Here is a 17937-nt window from a genome sequence, read left to right on the forward strand (position 1 = left end):
TTAAGTACACATGTACCCCTTGGTCAGGTGATCTCAGGTACCGAAGTTTGGTGCGATCTGATTTGCCGTTTGGCCTCCAGGGAGGGGGCCAAATCCTAAATTCTTCAAAATGCCATTATTCCTAGTAATGACTTGCCCGATTGGCACCAATTTTATATCATAGGTAGATCTAATTCTAACAACCATTCAATGTGTCACCCGGGTCTTCTTTGATTTGACCTACTTTTCAAGGTCACAGAGGTCGAATATACTGTAAATTGGCCATTTTGGGGAAATTGTAATTGCTTGGACCTACATCAAACCTAACACTACATGACACAATACCATGCTCTTTATCCATCTTTCCTCCACATGAGGTGAGCACAATGGCCCTGGCCATTTCATGTTTTTTCAAACATCTATCATTACGTTCCAAAATTTTCAGCATCTTAGTGTCACTTGTGTTTGCCCTGAAAATCCATCCAAAAATGTATCTCTGTACTCCTATCAATATCCGTAATTTTCAGTCAAATCCCATGACAAATATGGCCGCCAGGCCGCCATCTTGAAAATCCAATGAAGTCCTATTACCTTGACCATTTCATATTGGTTCCATATCTGTAAAAATTTAAGCGTGTTAAGTTTCAGATATGTGAAAAAAATAAGCCTTTAAAGTGCCAAACCAATAAATTTTGATATTGTACATGTTGTAGACACTAACCAATGCCAAGCCTAAAAAATTTGAAATTCATGTTGTAGACAATTATCACAAGATTATAGCAATTTGGGAAAGTAGATTTCATCGGCATTTCACCTTTCCTTCCAAACTATTTCGTCAGTTATTGCCAGACTTGTCCAACCTGAATCTCGTCTTATCAACATTGACAGCCGTTTCCTGTATAATTTCCTTTCAATTTATCGATTTTTTGAACCCTGCTGGTTGAGGGCTTGGACCGCTCCATAGTTTGATTGATGAAATGCTCGGGGACTGAGGTGCACTTTAGGTTTTATATGTTAAAGAAAGAGGTGCTAACTATCAAAGGCATAAAAAAGGCAAGGCTGATTGCATACCTTTTACCATACTTGATGACAGACTGTACTAACTCTTCTACTTTGCTGACATTCTCTCCAACAATTAGGTCGTTGGTTTGAAATATAAATCAAAGTCTCAAGTAAACTGTTGATTTGAGGTTGTTGTCTCTGAAATTGGTCTGTCTCGAATGGTCCTCTTGATACATGTCATAACAATACAAACCTATCCAATTTAGTTTTCCCGTTAACATCGTTGATATAAGTTGTTGATTCAGGCACTCGATACCATCGCCACCTTAGGCCAGGAAACGGTGAATTGGATTAAATCGGCCTCACATTCAGATTAATCAGATGATGTATAATGCATCTAACGATTGTTCACGTATCAATCGCAAATACGCTAATTCCCGTTAGCTATGCGATTCACCCTGATCAAGTCCATGATTATCATTGGTCAACCACCAATTCGATATCGATCGTGTCTTACCAGTGTTGTTCTCCGCCTGGCTCGAGTTGATTATGGGCAAATTGTGTTGATAGTGACTCGGCTGTTTCATAATTTTGCCTTATGTTTACGCAATTGTGTGTTTTGGTAAGGGTATCCAGGGGCGGGTCTTAGCTCTTGTGGATAATCAGGGAGAAATCTCACTCTTGATGTGTTAATGACATCGGTTTATCTCATGGTTTGGTCTAGGCTTAGAAAAACGTGTGTCTAACTGTAACAGTCAGATACAGGTGCTTTCTGTTCCTGGAGAACCTTGGTTTGTGTGTGTAAAAAATAGAAAAAATGTCTTGAATCGCAAGACATCTTGAAGGAAATTCCAAAATAAAACCAAGCCACCAGTCGAAGGCCAGATCGATAGCTTGGTAACCCTTCTCTAGTGCAATTCACTTGAATCAGCTGGTGTTTGCTTAAAATTTGCAAGTGACAGTTTAAACTGCCTCAAGCTCTCCTCCTTAGTTAGTGATCTGTTGAAAGATGCGCTCGTAATAACCAGAACTGTTCCAAACGACCTTGTAGTGGTTAAGCAGTCTGTGTATATCTGGTTCTGCCATAAGAATACTGTGCTGTAGAATCTCGCATAACATGACTTAAAAACAGCCAAAACCTTTCTGTTTTTAGTTCGTTATTTGTTTGTGATGGAAGAATGTGAATTTGATTTTATTCTCTTGCATTTTTTTTAAGGTTACTTTACAATATATCTGTTTTTCCTTTTGTCATGGACTTCTTTGGATACAGTTAACAATGTGACTGTATTTCCTTTTGTCTTGGACTTCTTTGGATACAGTCATGACAGTTGACAATGTGTCTGTATTTCCTTTTGTCTTGGAGTTCTTTGGATACAGTCATGAAAGTTGACAATGTGTCTGTATTTCTTTTTGTCTTGAAGTTCTTTGGATACAGTCATGACAGTTGACAATGTGTCTGTATTTCTTTTTGTCTTGGAGTTCTTTGGATACAGTCATGACAGTTGACAATGTGACTGTATTTCCTTTTGTCTTGGACTTCTTTGGATACAGTCATGACAATTGACAATGTGTCTGTATTTCCTTTTGTCTTGGACTTCTTTGGATACTGTCATAGTTGACAATGTGTGTGTATTTCCTTTTGTCTTGGACTTCTTTGGATACAGTCATGACAGTTGACAATGTGTCTGTATTTCCTTTTGTCTTGGATTTCTTTGGACACAATAGGTTGGCAATTTCTTAAGTGGCAAAAAGTAATTATTTGATTGTTTCGTAGGTCTACTGAGTTGAAAAAAGACTGAAAATATGATCTGCCCATGGAATTATTGTTTACTGAAGTACCATTATGAGAACATTGACAGTTATGAAAACATTGAGGAACTTTGATGATTTGCCAAAAAAGTCGAAACTGATAGAACTCGCAGCTAGAATTGACCAAATGGACCAAAATATGAATACAGAACACTGGATAATTAGTTGCAATGGATAACCTTTAGTATAATTAGTTTAATCAAATAGGTAATTTACGATGGAATACTTCGATAGTTGAGTTTTGGTTGCGCCCTCTAAATGAGTGAATCCGATTCCCATATGTCGGCTGACATCGTAGAAGTGCATAGGAGAAATCGACACCAGAGGGCGATACTTCAATTGTGTGCGATTATGTGGATTCAAAATCTCAAGGAACGGAAGATAAAGGAGAAGAGAGAGGTTGGTAGAAGTAACAAAAAATAAACTTTTGAACGTCTTGTTGTCTATTCATGAAAGGTTTCCTACCCCCCCCCCCCATGTGACCGCTTGCCTTGAAACAAAATATTTCAAGCCTGATCGGTGGTTTTCAAGTTTCTGGTAGAAGATGCACCTTCATTATTCAAATCCAAGTGCAATCTCAGAATCACTGTGATGACGATGGTGAAAAACATTTGACAAACAATTCTCATGTTTACCCTGTTCTATCATTACAGTTGTATGACCGTATCAATTCCAAGTCCATCAGTCCAACCCGGCCGCCACCATCTGACGCTGTTAATAGAGCAAAAGATGTAAGTATAATTGTGTGAGACTGTTTGTAACTTCGTGACAAGAGACTTTACGCTGTACTCTTACGTGAAGAAGAAAAAAAGGAAACTGTGCAGTTGCATTCTCAACACTCTCCATAGAAAACTAGGCAAATGATATGCACCATGTCATGCAAACACATTGAACTAAAACGTTTGAAAAACAGATCGACTTCCCTATCTCTGAGCTTGCACATTTTGCATCTGGTTTCAGAAAAATGAAACAATGAAAGTGTAAAGGTTCCCCTCTATCTCCATCTTCAAAGCTTCGGAACCATTTCACCAAAGTCACGTGTTCCTAATGCACATTTATTTCCGTGTGGGACTTTTTACAAAATGATTGATGATGCTCACCATGCTTGAATGGGCTGGAGTCAATCGAGATGGAGAAATCACACATTAAATGCTTTTGATGGATTGATAGTGGCATAAGATTCTGATTTTACTTTGATGAGTTGAATTTCACAGCTGGTGGTTGAAGCCATCTTGAAGATCTAATAAAAACGTAGACGTGTTAGAGTAATCTTAAAGCTCTAGTAAGCCTAAGACGTGTTAGAGTCATCTTCAAGCTCTAATGAGCACTTGGACATGTCAGAGCCATATTGAAGCTCTTATAAGTACTTTGACATTTCACAGCCATCTTGAAGCTCTAATAAGCTCTTGGACTCTTAGACGTGTTAGAGCTATCTCTTGAAGCTCTATTAACTTGATTAAATACTTAGACATGTAGAGCCAGTTAGACATGTTAGAAGCTCTCATACATGTCATAAGCACTTAGACATGTTAGACAAGTAAGTGCCTTCTTGAACTCTAACATATCTAATAAGCACTTAGACATGTTAGGGCCATCTTGAAGCTCTAACAAGCCATGTTAGAGCGTGTTAGACATATTAGAACCATCTTGAAGCTCAAGCACTTCTGACATGTTTGAGCTTGAAGCTCTCCAATGGTGTCGATAATGCTAATGCCTTCTTGAACTCTAACATATCTAATAAGCACTTAGACATGTTAGGGCCATCTTGAAGCTCTAACAAGCCATGTTAGAGCGTGTTAGACATATTAGAACCATCTTGAAGCTCAAGCACTTCTGACATGTTTGAGCTTGAAGCTCTCCAATGGTGTCGATAATGCTAATGTCTCCTGTTGCAGGTCCTTGATATCCTCAAGGATTCCAGTGGTGAGACTGCTGACGAATGCGAAGAACTCAGAGCCATCTTGATTCAACCACATTTCATGGTAAGATTTATTCTCGTGTGTGTGTTTAGACAGGGTGTTGGGGGCGGATCCAGGAGCTGGGAAAAGAGGGACACTTGCACTGCATTCCTCATCAAAATTCTTGGTGTGTGTCAAAATATCATGGTCAATTCCAAAGCTTTTCATGAATTAGGAAGGAGGGGGTCTGCATCTGGTGCACCCCCTCCCCTTAGATCCGCGCCTTGGTGTAGTCTGGATTTCTCTGAATTTTCCAGTTGCTTTGCCCTCTGATTGCGCTGATGAGAACTTACATGTAAGGTTGCAGTGTTGTGACCACGGAGGGAAAGACCATAATTGAGTGTTTTTTAAGAGCTGTCCGTCTCAGGTCCTGATCAGAGGTTGGGTTTTCTCATGGATAAAAGCATAGATGTGTGATGTGACACTGGCAGCAAATTGGGGTCCAATTCCAAAATAGTTTTGGTTTTATACAGTTTAGTAGCTAATGCCATCTGGTACTAGCTGTAGAACCAAAGGTTATCCTGATTAAAACTTTTCAAAAAAAAACTGATTCCTGATCGGAATAAGATTAAATTTTTTGTATTGTTGTAAATTGTGTCTTTTTGCATAACTTGTGGAAGATTAAGTGTTTGAAATTTAGTATTTCATTGTCGTATTGATTGGGGGACTAAGTGGGATTTTCCCAGTTGGATTCCATTTGCCCAGTTATGATATTAATGCCTGGGGTTTGATCAGCACAGCTTTAGCCTCGGGGTGTGTGTGAAATTTTCATTGAAGGTGGTCAGGTACGTATACCTTTTAACGGTGTGTTTTGTTGAACAGTTCAGAGTATTTTGTGTTGGATGTTTTTTCAGCGGTAAATGAAACGTGTGTCAAGGCGCAGGTTTTCACAGCAAGCATATAACCTTTAACATTGTAAACGTCGGTGGGTCAATAACCAAGCAGTTGCAGAAGTACTGAGACTGTGCCTTATATTCAAACCGTAGAGTCTGTCGGAAGGCCTTTCCTCTCTCATCTTACCCACAACTCACCCCAAACTTTGCAGGCATGTCATTCAAGCGACAATTGTTTGTGGAGGGAGGTTGCAAACCTGGCGTCTTTTGTGGCAAGATGCCCTGTCTTGCCAGATAATTCATCTCTTTTCTTATGCTGTCATATCCGGCATCACTGACCAAATACCAAGATATTTGATGTACTGGCATTATGAATTGTTTCCATCTATCGGGCTTTAGCAGATCAATACTGAGACTTCTGCAAGTCGCAAGTTGTCTGCTTGTTCCTGTATCGTCAACTAGGTGGCTGCACTGCTGAAAATGCAATCGGTAAGCTTATACGGGTTGAACAGATCAATACTGAGACTTTTGCAAGTCGCAAGTCGTCTGCTTGTTCCTGTATTTTCAACTAGGTGGCTGCACTGCTGAAAATAAATTCGGTGAGCTGATATGGAGGAAATATCCTCACTGGCAGTTGGATAACTATAGGACTCCGAATCTGACACTGTCCGTCAAGAGCTTCTCTTATAGTGCCATCTTGAGGAGGTTGTGACTTGAACTAGTAACGATGTTTGCGTAAGTTAGGATGTTTAGGGAAGGGCCAATGAAAAGTACCAGTATATAGCTTCTGGCTCCGTCGCAAGTTTCCCTTTGGGTCAATTTCAGTAATCGTGAGCATAGCGTTTCCATCTGTCGGGCTCTGACAGAATCACATCAATACTGACAGCCGTGTTGGATGGCTCAGTGTAAGTCGTCCACTAGTTCCAGGGTTATTGTGTAGATGGCCACTGTCGCATAAACGAAAAGCATCTGAGCACTGGTTTCATGAGCAGCATATAGGTGTGCTCCAGTATGAACCATAAGATATGGTGTGTTGTGAGGAAGATGGTGATTTTTTTTAGGATATCTCCTTCATCATCTGTTGGTTGGTTACCGGTTTCTTACAGGGGCAGTTTCCTGGGTAACACAAATCAGCTTGGTGTTGGGATATTCTAGTTCGTTCAATATGGCTTTAAAGGGTTGCGCTGTTCATAGTTACTGGTTGTCTAGGAAAATAGAAATGCAGTTATACACTACATGCAGTTATAAGCATACACATTTGCTGAAACTTAGTGTTTATAGTATTTGTATAGCTGTCTACACAAGGTACATGTAGATGTAAGTAAGTATTTACGAAATTGGAAATTTTCAAATTCAATTACAAATTTCAAATTTTTAACGAAAGGCCCAGGCCTTTTCAGGAGAGTTCTGTCTTGATTATTTAGATAAGCCTTAATATCAGCATCATGCGCCTGGGACTAATAGTCTTCTTAGACTGATGCCCTGTAGGCAGAAGTAGGAGGAGATGAAGACAAAGAAGAAGAAATGACATTGGTTCCAGCTCATATGTTTACTCAAACCAAGGAATTCTTCCTCTTCCAATATATGCAAATGTACTACCCTGACTTACTGTACATTTCACATAGCCAGGGTCAGAATTTACATGTTCCTGTATTGATCTTTTGAGTGAGTTTGATGTGATGTGGCATCTGCAATAGGTCAGATGCCAAAGCGATGTCACTGTCAACCCCTTTATGTTTATGACCCTGATATATTTCACATTATGCATACACTGTACCCTGATGCAGTCGAGGTTTCAAATAGCCAGAGTCGGAATTTATGTATTCATGTATTGATCTTGCTTATGAGTTTAATCATTATGCGACAAGTTGATCCTATAAGTCACTAGGCTGTTACTGTGAACTTGTTACTTCCACAAGACATTTTCGTACAATCACTTTTGAATTGCTTCTCGGTGAAGTTCAATTCAGATGTTCCATGCTTCCTTCCATGCTTTCTTTCATTGCGGTATTCAGCAATCTAATTCTGCTAAGAACTCAATTTATAAAACCCCACAAATGAAGAGATGTTGCAGGACTCAATCCAACTGGAATAAAATTATCGTGAATAAAATCTAGTTTATTGATCAATCCAAAATTGGCAATATGGCATGTGATGCTGTGCGGCAGGCTACCCTTGTGTACATGAACATGATGAAGATGTATTAGGCCCAGAGGAAACCTTGTGATATGGATCTGTAACGCTACAGGTGATATTGATCTGACATGCTGCCAATTAAATTCAAAATATCATAATCTAGGAACCCATCAATTGGAATTTCTCCGTATTGTCTTGTTGAACTTTAGAGTTTGAATGCTTAAGATATTAGACCCTGAAAGCTGGAAGTGATTTCGATCTCTAGCCCTGCAGATGTTGTCAATCTTTTTGCTGCCAATTAAATTCCAAATATCATAATCTTGGAACCAATCAATTGAAAAGTTCTTGCATTGTCTATTTGAACCTAAGAGGTTGAATTATCAAATTACATCAGCACTCAGTGGTGGTAGTACATTGACCTGCTGAATATCATGGGAACTACATTATAGTCGATTCATAAATGTTATGTCCATTCATAAAGGTTATGTTCTGGATGACAAACTAGTGGTCGGACTTCTTATTGATCCTTGCCCCTCTGGGGCTCCCAATGGGGAAACAAAATGAGTCAGTGACCAAGTTGTCTGTTTAACATATTGGCGACTGATTTGTAATGCCCCGGGGATGATAATCAGAATTTGAATGCTCTCCATGAGTTGTTGATGAGGTTGAATACACTGTGGATTCATTTTGGTGGAAATTGGTCTCAGAATGAACCAGCGGCGTCCCCCGAGACCATAAATATTTGAATTTGCAGGATGAGGTATCATTGGAAGGAACATGAGGACGTATGTTGGAAGGAAGGATGCTTCCTGATAATTGCATTTCAAATCTGCATTCTGATACCTCATACGCATGAGCGTGATGTGGTTTGGCAAGAAGACATTGTCCGCACAGACTTTTTTGGTGACACTTGCCAATGATTTCAATATATAAATATAATTCTATGTCCTTTGACGTGGCCATTGTATATTTGATAATGATACATGTATCAAGATATAAATATCATTTTGGCATCCAATTGCCTTTGACGTGGCAATTTTATATTCAATTATTCGAGGCGGCGTCAAAAATGGGGTTGGTACTGACGAGAATCAAGTCATTTACTTCATATGGCCTAATACATCACTCAAACCTCTCCATGGTCCTCGTAGACTGCGGCTTACTATGGCTTCGATGCTAAGATCCATTATCAATCATCGTCAAGTAGCCTTTGTAGTTTGAAAGTTCTGCTGTCAGCCGCCTACAATCACCAACACGGTGTTGGTTGCTTGAGAGAAAATGAGGCCGCCTGAAGCTAGCTGCTTGAAAATGGTAACATTTTCACACCGCTAGATTTTTGCAATTTGCAAAAAATTTCAAAAAAATTAAAATTTAATCTTTTTTATTTTGGCAGATTTCGCAATTTCTTTCAGTTTTCTAATCAACAAATATTTTTTTGCAATTTTCATTTTTTCAAATCTCCATTATTCACAAATCCATGAAAATGAAACGTCCGCAAAACGTTTGAGCTGCCCCTTGCTCCACAAGCCCCCTGATGTTCTCGAAAATTCTGTCCCCAAAATATGACCTGATACTGCAAAAAATACCTTTTGAGCTGCCCCATTGCTCGAGCAGGCTGTCCTGTTGCCAAGACAAGCTGACAAGATTCCTGACATTCTAGAATAATTTGTCCTCAAATGTGACCTGATTCTGCCACCAATAACTTTCAAGCTACCCCTTGTTCCAAAAGCCCTCTATTCTCGAAAACACTGTCACCAAAATGTCCTAATACTGCACTAACAACTTATGAGCTGTCCCCTTGCTCCAGCAGGCTGTCCTACGACTACACCTGCCACCCCTCACAACTGCAGTGGTGGTAAGCTAGATTCCCAATAGTTCTCGGATATTTGCCTCAGATCTATGATCGCACCACTTATCCTTGTGCATTCACGGGCAGCGGGCCAGTGGTTGCGCTTCACCCATTCAAACAACACATTCCCTCGCAAACATTCCCGATTCGGATTACCGGAAATTTCCCATGCGAGGATAACACATTCAGAACACATTCACATTCCACGGTAGGTTATCACTAATCAATTTTATTGGTAATTTTTTTGCGTGTGGCGAGATTGGTTTGATGAAACTGCGAGTGACTGGCCTGCATGTTTTGTGCGATGGGCTAAGTTCCCCGTCTCCTGTACAAAGTATTGACTTTTTGGCTCCTCCAGCCCGAAGGCAGGCTGATGAATGCAGACATGCCAATAATCCAGCCTAGGGTAATACGATCATCTCGATCTGCACCGCTCCTGGGCATGGAAAGGCTTGATGTCATGGAGACCGATGTTTTTTGTGAGACACACTCCAATGTTCCATAGGATTGCTTCCCTGAGCAAAGGTTGCCTATTGTGTATTTCTGTGACTTGAAAGCCCTGCTTATCATATAGCTAAAATATCAGAAGTAGTATCAGAAGGAACAACTTTTGATTTGAATAAATGTTTTCATAACAGTTTTTGGCACAATGCATGAACTTCAGTATATGAGGGATTTTTCATGTTGCCACCTAAATCCCTCAAGATCACAAATAACATCAAACATTTTTCAAAGCAACAAGTTTTTTTGGTTTATGTTCAACAATGGCATATGCATCAACACATTATTTTTTGGTACGTTACATAAAAGCTAGTGTGCTAACTTGAATTTTCATATTTTACTGGGCAAAATTTCCTAGCACATTCTATTGTTGCTTACCAAGGTTTTGTGGACCTATCTAATGAAAAGTGGCTTGTGGGGAGATGCTTGTTAGATACATATAAATATTCCCCGCCACAGAGGGTAACATGCCGAATGTCGTCCCGCCGGAATGCAATGTCTCCCGAGGCTTTTCTTCGACCCAGGGCTGAAGCAGAAGTTGTTCATAAGCAGCAAAAAGGTGGTGAAGTTATGAAGATTCGATAACTGTGACCCTGCTGGGAGATATGGCGAAATGTCAATTGGCTGGAGCGGGCAACATTGCGAGTACCACACGGTCACGTGACCTGTCTCAGCCAATCATATTCACAGAATCTCACTTGAGATATGAGATATATAAATGTGAAATTATCACTGGCCTCTTTCTATCATAGTCCGGAACAAACAATTTTACTTTTGACAAACATTTGGCCGGTTGAGTGCTGTCAGTACAAACAGTGGGACATTTGACAAATATTTGGCCAGTTCAAAGCTGTTAGCACTGGCCATTTTATGTTGTCTTACAAACGACGTGACATTTGTCAAACATTTGGCTTCTTGAATGCTGTTGTACAAACAATGTGACATTTGAGAAACGTTTCGCCGGTTGAAAGCTGTCAGTACAATTGTATGAGACAAACATTTAGCCAGTCGAATGCTGTCAGTACCATTGTATGAGACAAACATTTGGCCAGTTGAATGCTGTCAGTACCATTGTTTGAGACAAACATTTAGCCAGTTGAATGCTGTCAGTACCATTGTATGAGACAAAGATTTGGCCAGTTGAATGCTGTCAGTACCATTGTATGAGACAAAGATTTGGCCAGTTGAATGCTGTCAGTACCATTGTATGAGACAAAGATTTGGCCAGTTGAATGCTGTCAGTACCATTGTATGAGACAAAGATTTGGCCAGTTGAATGCTGTCAGTACCATTGTATGAGACAAACATTTGGCCAGTTGAATGCTGTCAGTACCATTGTATGAGACAAACATTTGGCCAGTTAAATGCTGTCAGTACCATTGTATGAGACAAACATTTGGCCAGTTGAATGCTGTCAGTACCATTGTATGAGACAAACATTTGGCCAGTTGAATGCTGTCAGTACCATTGTATGAGACAAACATTTGGCCAGTTGAATGCTGTCAGTACCATTGTATGAGACAAACATTTGGCCAGTTGAATGCTGTCAGTACCATTGTATGAGACAAACATTTGGCCAGTTGAATGCTGTCATTACCATTGTATGAGACAAACATTTAGCCAGTTAAATGTTGTCAGTACCATTGTATTAGACAAACATTTGGCAAGTTGAATGCTGTCAGTAGGCTACCATTGTAACCAGACAAACATTTGGCCAGTTAAATGCTGTCAGTACCATTGTATGAGACAAACATTTGGCAAGTTGAATGCTGTCAGTAGGCTACCATTGTAACGAGACAAACATTTGGCCAGTTAAATGCTGTCAGTACCATTGTATGAGACAAACATTTGGCCAGTTGAATGCTGTCAGTACCATTGTATGAGTCAAACATTTGGCAAGTTGAATGCTGTCAGTACCATTGTATGAGACAAACATTTGGCAAGTTGAATGCTGTCAGTAGGCTACCATTGTAACCAGACAAACATTTGGCCAGTTAAATGCTGTCAGTACCATTGTATGAGACAAACATTTGGCAAGTTGAATGCTGTCAGTACCATTGTATGAGACAAACATTTGGCAAGTTGAATGCTGTCAGTACCATTGTATGAGACAAACATTTAGCCGGTTGAATGCTGTCAGTACCATTGTATGAGACAAACATTTAGCCAGTCGAATGCTGTCAGTACCATTGTATGAGACAAACATTTGGCAAGTTGAATGCTGTCAGTACCATTGTATGAGACAAACATTTAGCCGGTTGAATGCTGTCAGTACCATTGTATGAGACAAACATTTAGCCAGTTGAATGCTGTCAGTACCATTGTATGAGACAAACATTTGGCAAGTTGAATGCTGTCAGTACCATTGTATGAGACAAACATTTGTCAAGTTGAATGCTGTCTGTACCATTGTATGAGACAAACATTTAGCAAGTTAAGTGCTGTCAGTACCATTGTATGAGACAAACATTTGGCAAGTTGAATGCTGTCAGTACCATTGTAACCAGACAAACATTTGGCCAGTTAAATGCTGTCAGTACCATTGTATGAGACAGACATGTAGCCAGTTGAATGCTGTCAGTACCATTGTATGAGACAAACATTTGGCCAGTTAAATGCTGTCAGTACCATTGTATGAGACAGACATGTAGCCAGTTGAATGCTGTGAGTACCAATCGTGTAACAAGATATTCATTGCATCTAACTGAGTTGTATCGTTACATCCCCATCTCTTCAAAAACCATTGGTAAGGCTGGTCATGTATGGTTTACCGATGTTGCATGTTGGTAACTATGACAATGGCAACTGTAAAGTGAAATTGCCTTTGGCCTGATCTCCTCCATTAGCTGCAGTAAATCTAACCACTTTTTCCTATGTAACGATCCTTGGCTAGAGTACATGGAGGAAACCAGAAGTTGTCCATGTTGGCTTGCCTCATTTTAAATGCCGATAAACCCAAAAGAATGCACTTTATGGCCTTGCTACTTCTCACGTTTGGAAGACTTTACAGTTTACAAACACTTTATTTACTAAGCTTTTAATTGGACCACCAAGCAGAAGTATTTTTCAAGCCATCTAATGTTGATTTAGATGCAAAAGTTTAGCATTTTCTGTCCGTTGGCTATAGATGATATCAGGAATAGAAATGACATTTCTAGGAAAACTCTCCCAACCAAGGCTTGCCCTCAAGAAATGTGGTGCTGATTCTGCAGGTTGATCTAGGGCACCTTCCCTGAACGCAAAACTTGATCACCAATTGCACCCAGTTAATTGCCTATGTGCAGTGAATTTGAAATGATTTGCAGACACGGTAGTCGTTAATGGCGACATTAAAAAAGGGATGGCCCAAAGACGTGTCATCTTTAAGTTTCAGTGCGAATTGGTTAGTGTGACTAGGTTGAAGTGTATTCAATTCGCTTCAAGAACCATATTGGTTAAAGCGGTTTGAAAACAGTATGAGCCGACTTGAGTGTGGCACCCCTATACCTATCCAAGTTTTATAATGTGCCTTCAATTCGGTTTAAAACTCTAGTGTGACCGCAGCATAAGTGAGTTGAATCAAACACCTTTGTGGCATGGGGTGGATTCTATGTGACCAGGGCTCTATGAGTCCCGGATTCTATGTATCCCGGTTTCTATATGTTCCCTAACCAAAGGGGGTAGGGTCTAAAGGTCTTGGGCTGTATGTATCCCCAAGTCATAAGGGTTCTATGTGTCCAGTTATCTATGCGTTGCAGCAAATTTGGGACATAAATAACCTTGGGCACATAGAACCTAGGACTGGGGACGCATAGAACCAGGGATGCAGGGGATGACCTCTTGTAGTGTGGTCAAATTCAGTTCTCAAACAATGCTTTCTTTTCAAGAAAATTGATCTTCCCATTTTGTCCAGTGCATTAAAGTTGTGCATACCCTATCTACGTATATCTGTGTGGAACCTCTCGACACCACATTTTAAGCGAGATCGATTATTCCGGGAATCATTAAATTGGATCGCTTTGTCAAATTGCATTACATAGTTCAATGGGAACGTAACATCAATCAAGGGGCTTGTCAAATTGAAGTACCCATGCTGCCAGTAGGGCAAGGCAGTGCTTTTTGGCTCACTGGTACGGTGAGTCTATACGACACCGCAGTGTCTGTCGTCCGTCGTCCATCGTCCTCGTCGTCGTTGTCGCATCCTTTCAAGGTACATGTTAATTAGAAGACTATCCATCCTGCAAGATTACTTTGACCCTGTTGACTCTCTAGCCGAATTGAAAACAAAAAGCTGTTTGGAAACCAAAAAACTATTGAAAATGACCACATGTTAACCAATGTTAAAAAAGTGACACAAATGCCAACTTCAAAGTCACACTATTGCATCAAATTTTGGAGCTGGTGTTTCTCCTCTAGAAAGGGTCCTAATGTATCTCCCCAGTTATAGACAGTGATCTAGGGTGTGGGACGGCTCATTTCCAATAGAAAGCCATCTACCTTTCTGAGCTAGAAATCCCCTGCAGTGAAGGAGGAATATTCAAAGGGTTAAATAATCTATTACATGATCTATATATATTGATGATGAGGGTAGACTTACCCTCGGAGTTGAGTTTTGGTCTTATAGCTTACAACAGCATCCAATAAATGATTCCACCTTAGCCTTGACTAAAGTGCAATGCATTCTGTTAAGAAACATTCTCAATTTGTCGAAATTTCCCAACCAAGATGGTTGAAATCAGCCCTCATGTACATTCCATCTTAAGTTCATCTTAAAAAGGTATGCATTCTGCAAAGAAGTAAGTCATGATTTACATGTTCTCCAAGCCAATGTTGGTTGGAACAAACTTCTCTTTGCTGATCTCGTAAAGTACCTCTTTCATAAGGGTCTAGTGCTGTTAGAATTCTGGATAAAAGTAATGGTTAGAGTTAGAAAAGTCTGACTAGCCGGTTTGATTCTCATTTGGACTTAACAAGCAAAGTTTTCCTGGACTTTATATCAAAGTTTTGTGATTTGTCTCAGAATATTGCTCGTCAGTAATGGACCATTACCACTCATTTGTACCCCCAAGAGACGAGAAATACAAGATTGGCTGTGGCAGTTGTCTGTCCAAAGCGGATTTTGAGGAGGACTGTCGCTCGTGGCAGCGACAGAGGGTCAGGAATTGGGTAAGCAAGGATTTTGGCCATTTGCATGGGACCACATCATGACATGAAAACCCGCCTACGTAGAACCAAATGAGACCGCAAGATCGAGTAAAAATGCACAAAATGGAATTAGGCAGATCTAGGATCCCGTATATGGATCCCATGCAAGAGCTGGTTCACTTTTGGGACCAGATTGGACAATACAGAATGTTACTGGTACATCTAGGCATTTTAGTAGTACATGGGACGGTGGAAATTGGCCGGTCCGAATCGGGGGGGGGGGGGGGGGGGTCTCGTTACAAACCGTGTAAATGGTCATAATTAAGATAAAGGAACCAGTCTGATGTTGGCAATCTGTATGATTTGAACTTCCTTCTCCAAATGTTTAAGAATTTGTCATAAAATTCCAAGAGTCCTGGGTTTTGTCTGGAAATCTGGCCAGTTTATGCAAGTACACAAGAATTCACACTTAGGCTCATCTCGCCCACAGATTGTCATCAATTCTGGATTGCTATTATGCAAATCTTGCTCGCCTCCCTGGCCATTAAGATAGAAATGTCTCCGAAATACCTCGTGAAGTTATAAGTATGTAATGATTACCGATACAGCAGATTCGGAGAGAGGCTGAAGTGGTTCTCGAATGAGGAGGGTGAAATATCTCCATCTTATGTTTCTTAGTTTGTCGCAACTTGAGTCTATTTAAACAATATTATGAGAACTTTATCAATAGGTTGTCCAAAAGCAATGCTTTTTGCTGTATCTCTGATTTTGATGATTTCGGCTATTAAAGGAATATGCCATTCACGTCTACATGTAATCGGGGGTCAGGAAAGACGAAATGCAGTTACAAAAATACACAATGCCTCAGTGAAGTTATCGTGCATGCATCTTTGCCTAACTTGAAAATCATAGTATTTGTATAATTTCAACACGATGGTGATGTTGATATTTATATTTAGTACATTCTCACGCATTAGCAAATTTTCAAATTCAATTACGAATTTCGAATTTTCAACGAACGATGTAGGCCTTTAAACATACATTGTTTTGTATTAGATTAAAAAGTTTATACCTGAGATTGAGTCTTATTTCATTTCCAAATTCCTCAAAAGAACTCCCATTAAATACTGACGTGATTGCTGGCTGATCTCACAATGTGCTGCTTTCTTCTCGCTTCTTTTCCCCGAGTTTTCAATGCAATTTAGTGCTACCTTGCTTCCTGCTTCTTGCTTGGGCATTTTAAGCCCGTTCCACCACAATTGCGAGATCCCTCTGTAACTCGATTATTGTCTTTTTTCTTTGGATGGTGAGAACTGTTGACTGTGCAAGAATAATAGAATGATGACAGAGACAATCACCCACAGTTGTGGTCCGCATACGGAATGAAGAAAAACAGGTCACCGTCAAATTTTTTTCTGATTCAATTAGTTTTCTGGTCATTGTTAGCTTGTGTGACGATATACTGCAGTTCCACAGATATATATTATTCACATAATCAGTGATTCAAATTATACTTTATTGCTATTATTTCATGAGGGACCATAGCGCAGAAGTCGAAAACTGTTCATGGCGACAGAGCTATGCATGGTCTCACTTTCTGAAGCAATCTCAGCAAATTTCATTATCTGTATCCTGTGTAACTCTTAATTTCTTCGTTAACAGTCTGGCTTTCCATTCGCTTTCTACTGATCACTTTTTCATGCCCAGAGCACTTTTGCAAAAACAAAACAACTGATTTTTACTTTGACACACTTAATACAAAACTTGATTATTCCTGTCTAACTAGTCAAGAACACCAAGTTGCAGAATTACACCGTTTTGTCCTTTCCTGCACCTCCGAATCAAACTTTGAACATTTCAATCGCATTCTATCCATTAATTTTTCGTGACCAGAGTAATTTTGTCGTAAATTCACAAAACAAAACAGGAAATTGTCTCTTTGTTGCAGATTGTGCAAATTTGATTGTTCCTTTGTACGTGTCATTTTTACATTCCATTAAACTTCCCCGCGTTACTTTTCCCTGACATGCTCACAGTGTTGTCGTGCCATTGCAAAAAATACATCATGAAGTTGTTACTTTATGGCAGAAGCTAAATTCGATTAGTTTTGTGGTGGGCAGACTTTTGCAAATGTTGCTGAGTTTTTTACACACAACGCCATGAATTGCATATGAATTAATGCCAAAATCCCAATAGGGAATGCTCATTGTACAACAGGCTGGCGCCTCTGTCCTGATCAGTGATGATAACGGCTGTTGAAAAATGAGTGTGAACTGCCATTTCTATGAGGCAAGTGCTGCAGGACAGAGCTTATGTTTTCGTAAACATCGCTATGACCTCATATTAACCCTTTCACTGCGGGAACCATTTTTCAGCCACCGCCGCTATTTGCTGACAGTCGACAGCAGTGATGAACAGCGCAGATTACTTTTGTCAGAACGATCTTAACTTTTCAAAAGTGACGCCATCTATACTCTTAGGATAGGCCCTCTCTTTAGATGGGACTTCCAATATTCAAGATTGGTGCCGGGCTTTTGATTTGAGTCAATTAGAGAATAGTCTAATGAACTGCCAGCTTGGTGCCCATTTATTTACTCCTGATTGGAGAGAAGCAATTCGGGTTAAGTGCCTCACTCAAGGACTCAAAGATGAAGGAGTGGAGATCATTTCGAGAGTCGAACTCACGTCCTCCTGATTTTGAGCCTGGTGCTCTAACCACTGAGCTACAGATCTCTGTGTTCATCCT

The 17937-nt window shown here is 40.0% G+C and overlaps 1 protein-coding gene across 10 annotated transcripts in view; it reads left to right on the top strand.

Moving 5' to 3' along the window:
- LOC135494917 (peripheral plasma membrane protein CASK-like) overlaps positions 1 to 17937 on the top strand; it is a 399974-nt gene that overhangs the window by 303435 nt on the left and 78602 nt on the right. For all 10 annotated transcript variants that reach the window (XM_064783248.1, XM_064783249.1, XM_064783251.1 and 7 more), the window contains 2 exons: positions 3444 to 3521; positions 4686 to 4772. In XM_064783248.1, the coding sequence (XP_064639318.1) occupies positions 3444 to 3521; positions 4686 to 4772 (165 nt within the window). The remainder of the gene's footprint in view (positions 1 to 3443; positions 3522 to 4685; positions 4773 to 17937) is intronic.

This window comes from Lineus longissimus, chromosome 10 (genome assembly GCF_910592395.1).
Source record: "Lineus longissimus chromosome 10, tnLinLong1.2, whole genome shotgun sequence".
Lineage (NCBI taxonomy): Eukaryota > Metazoa > Nemertea > Pilidiophora > Heteronemertea > Lineidae > Lineus > Lineus longissimus.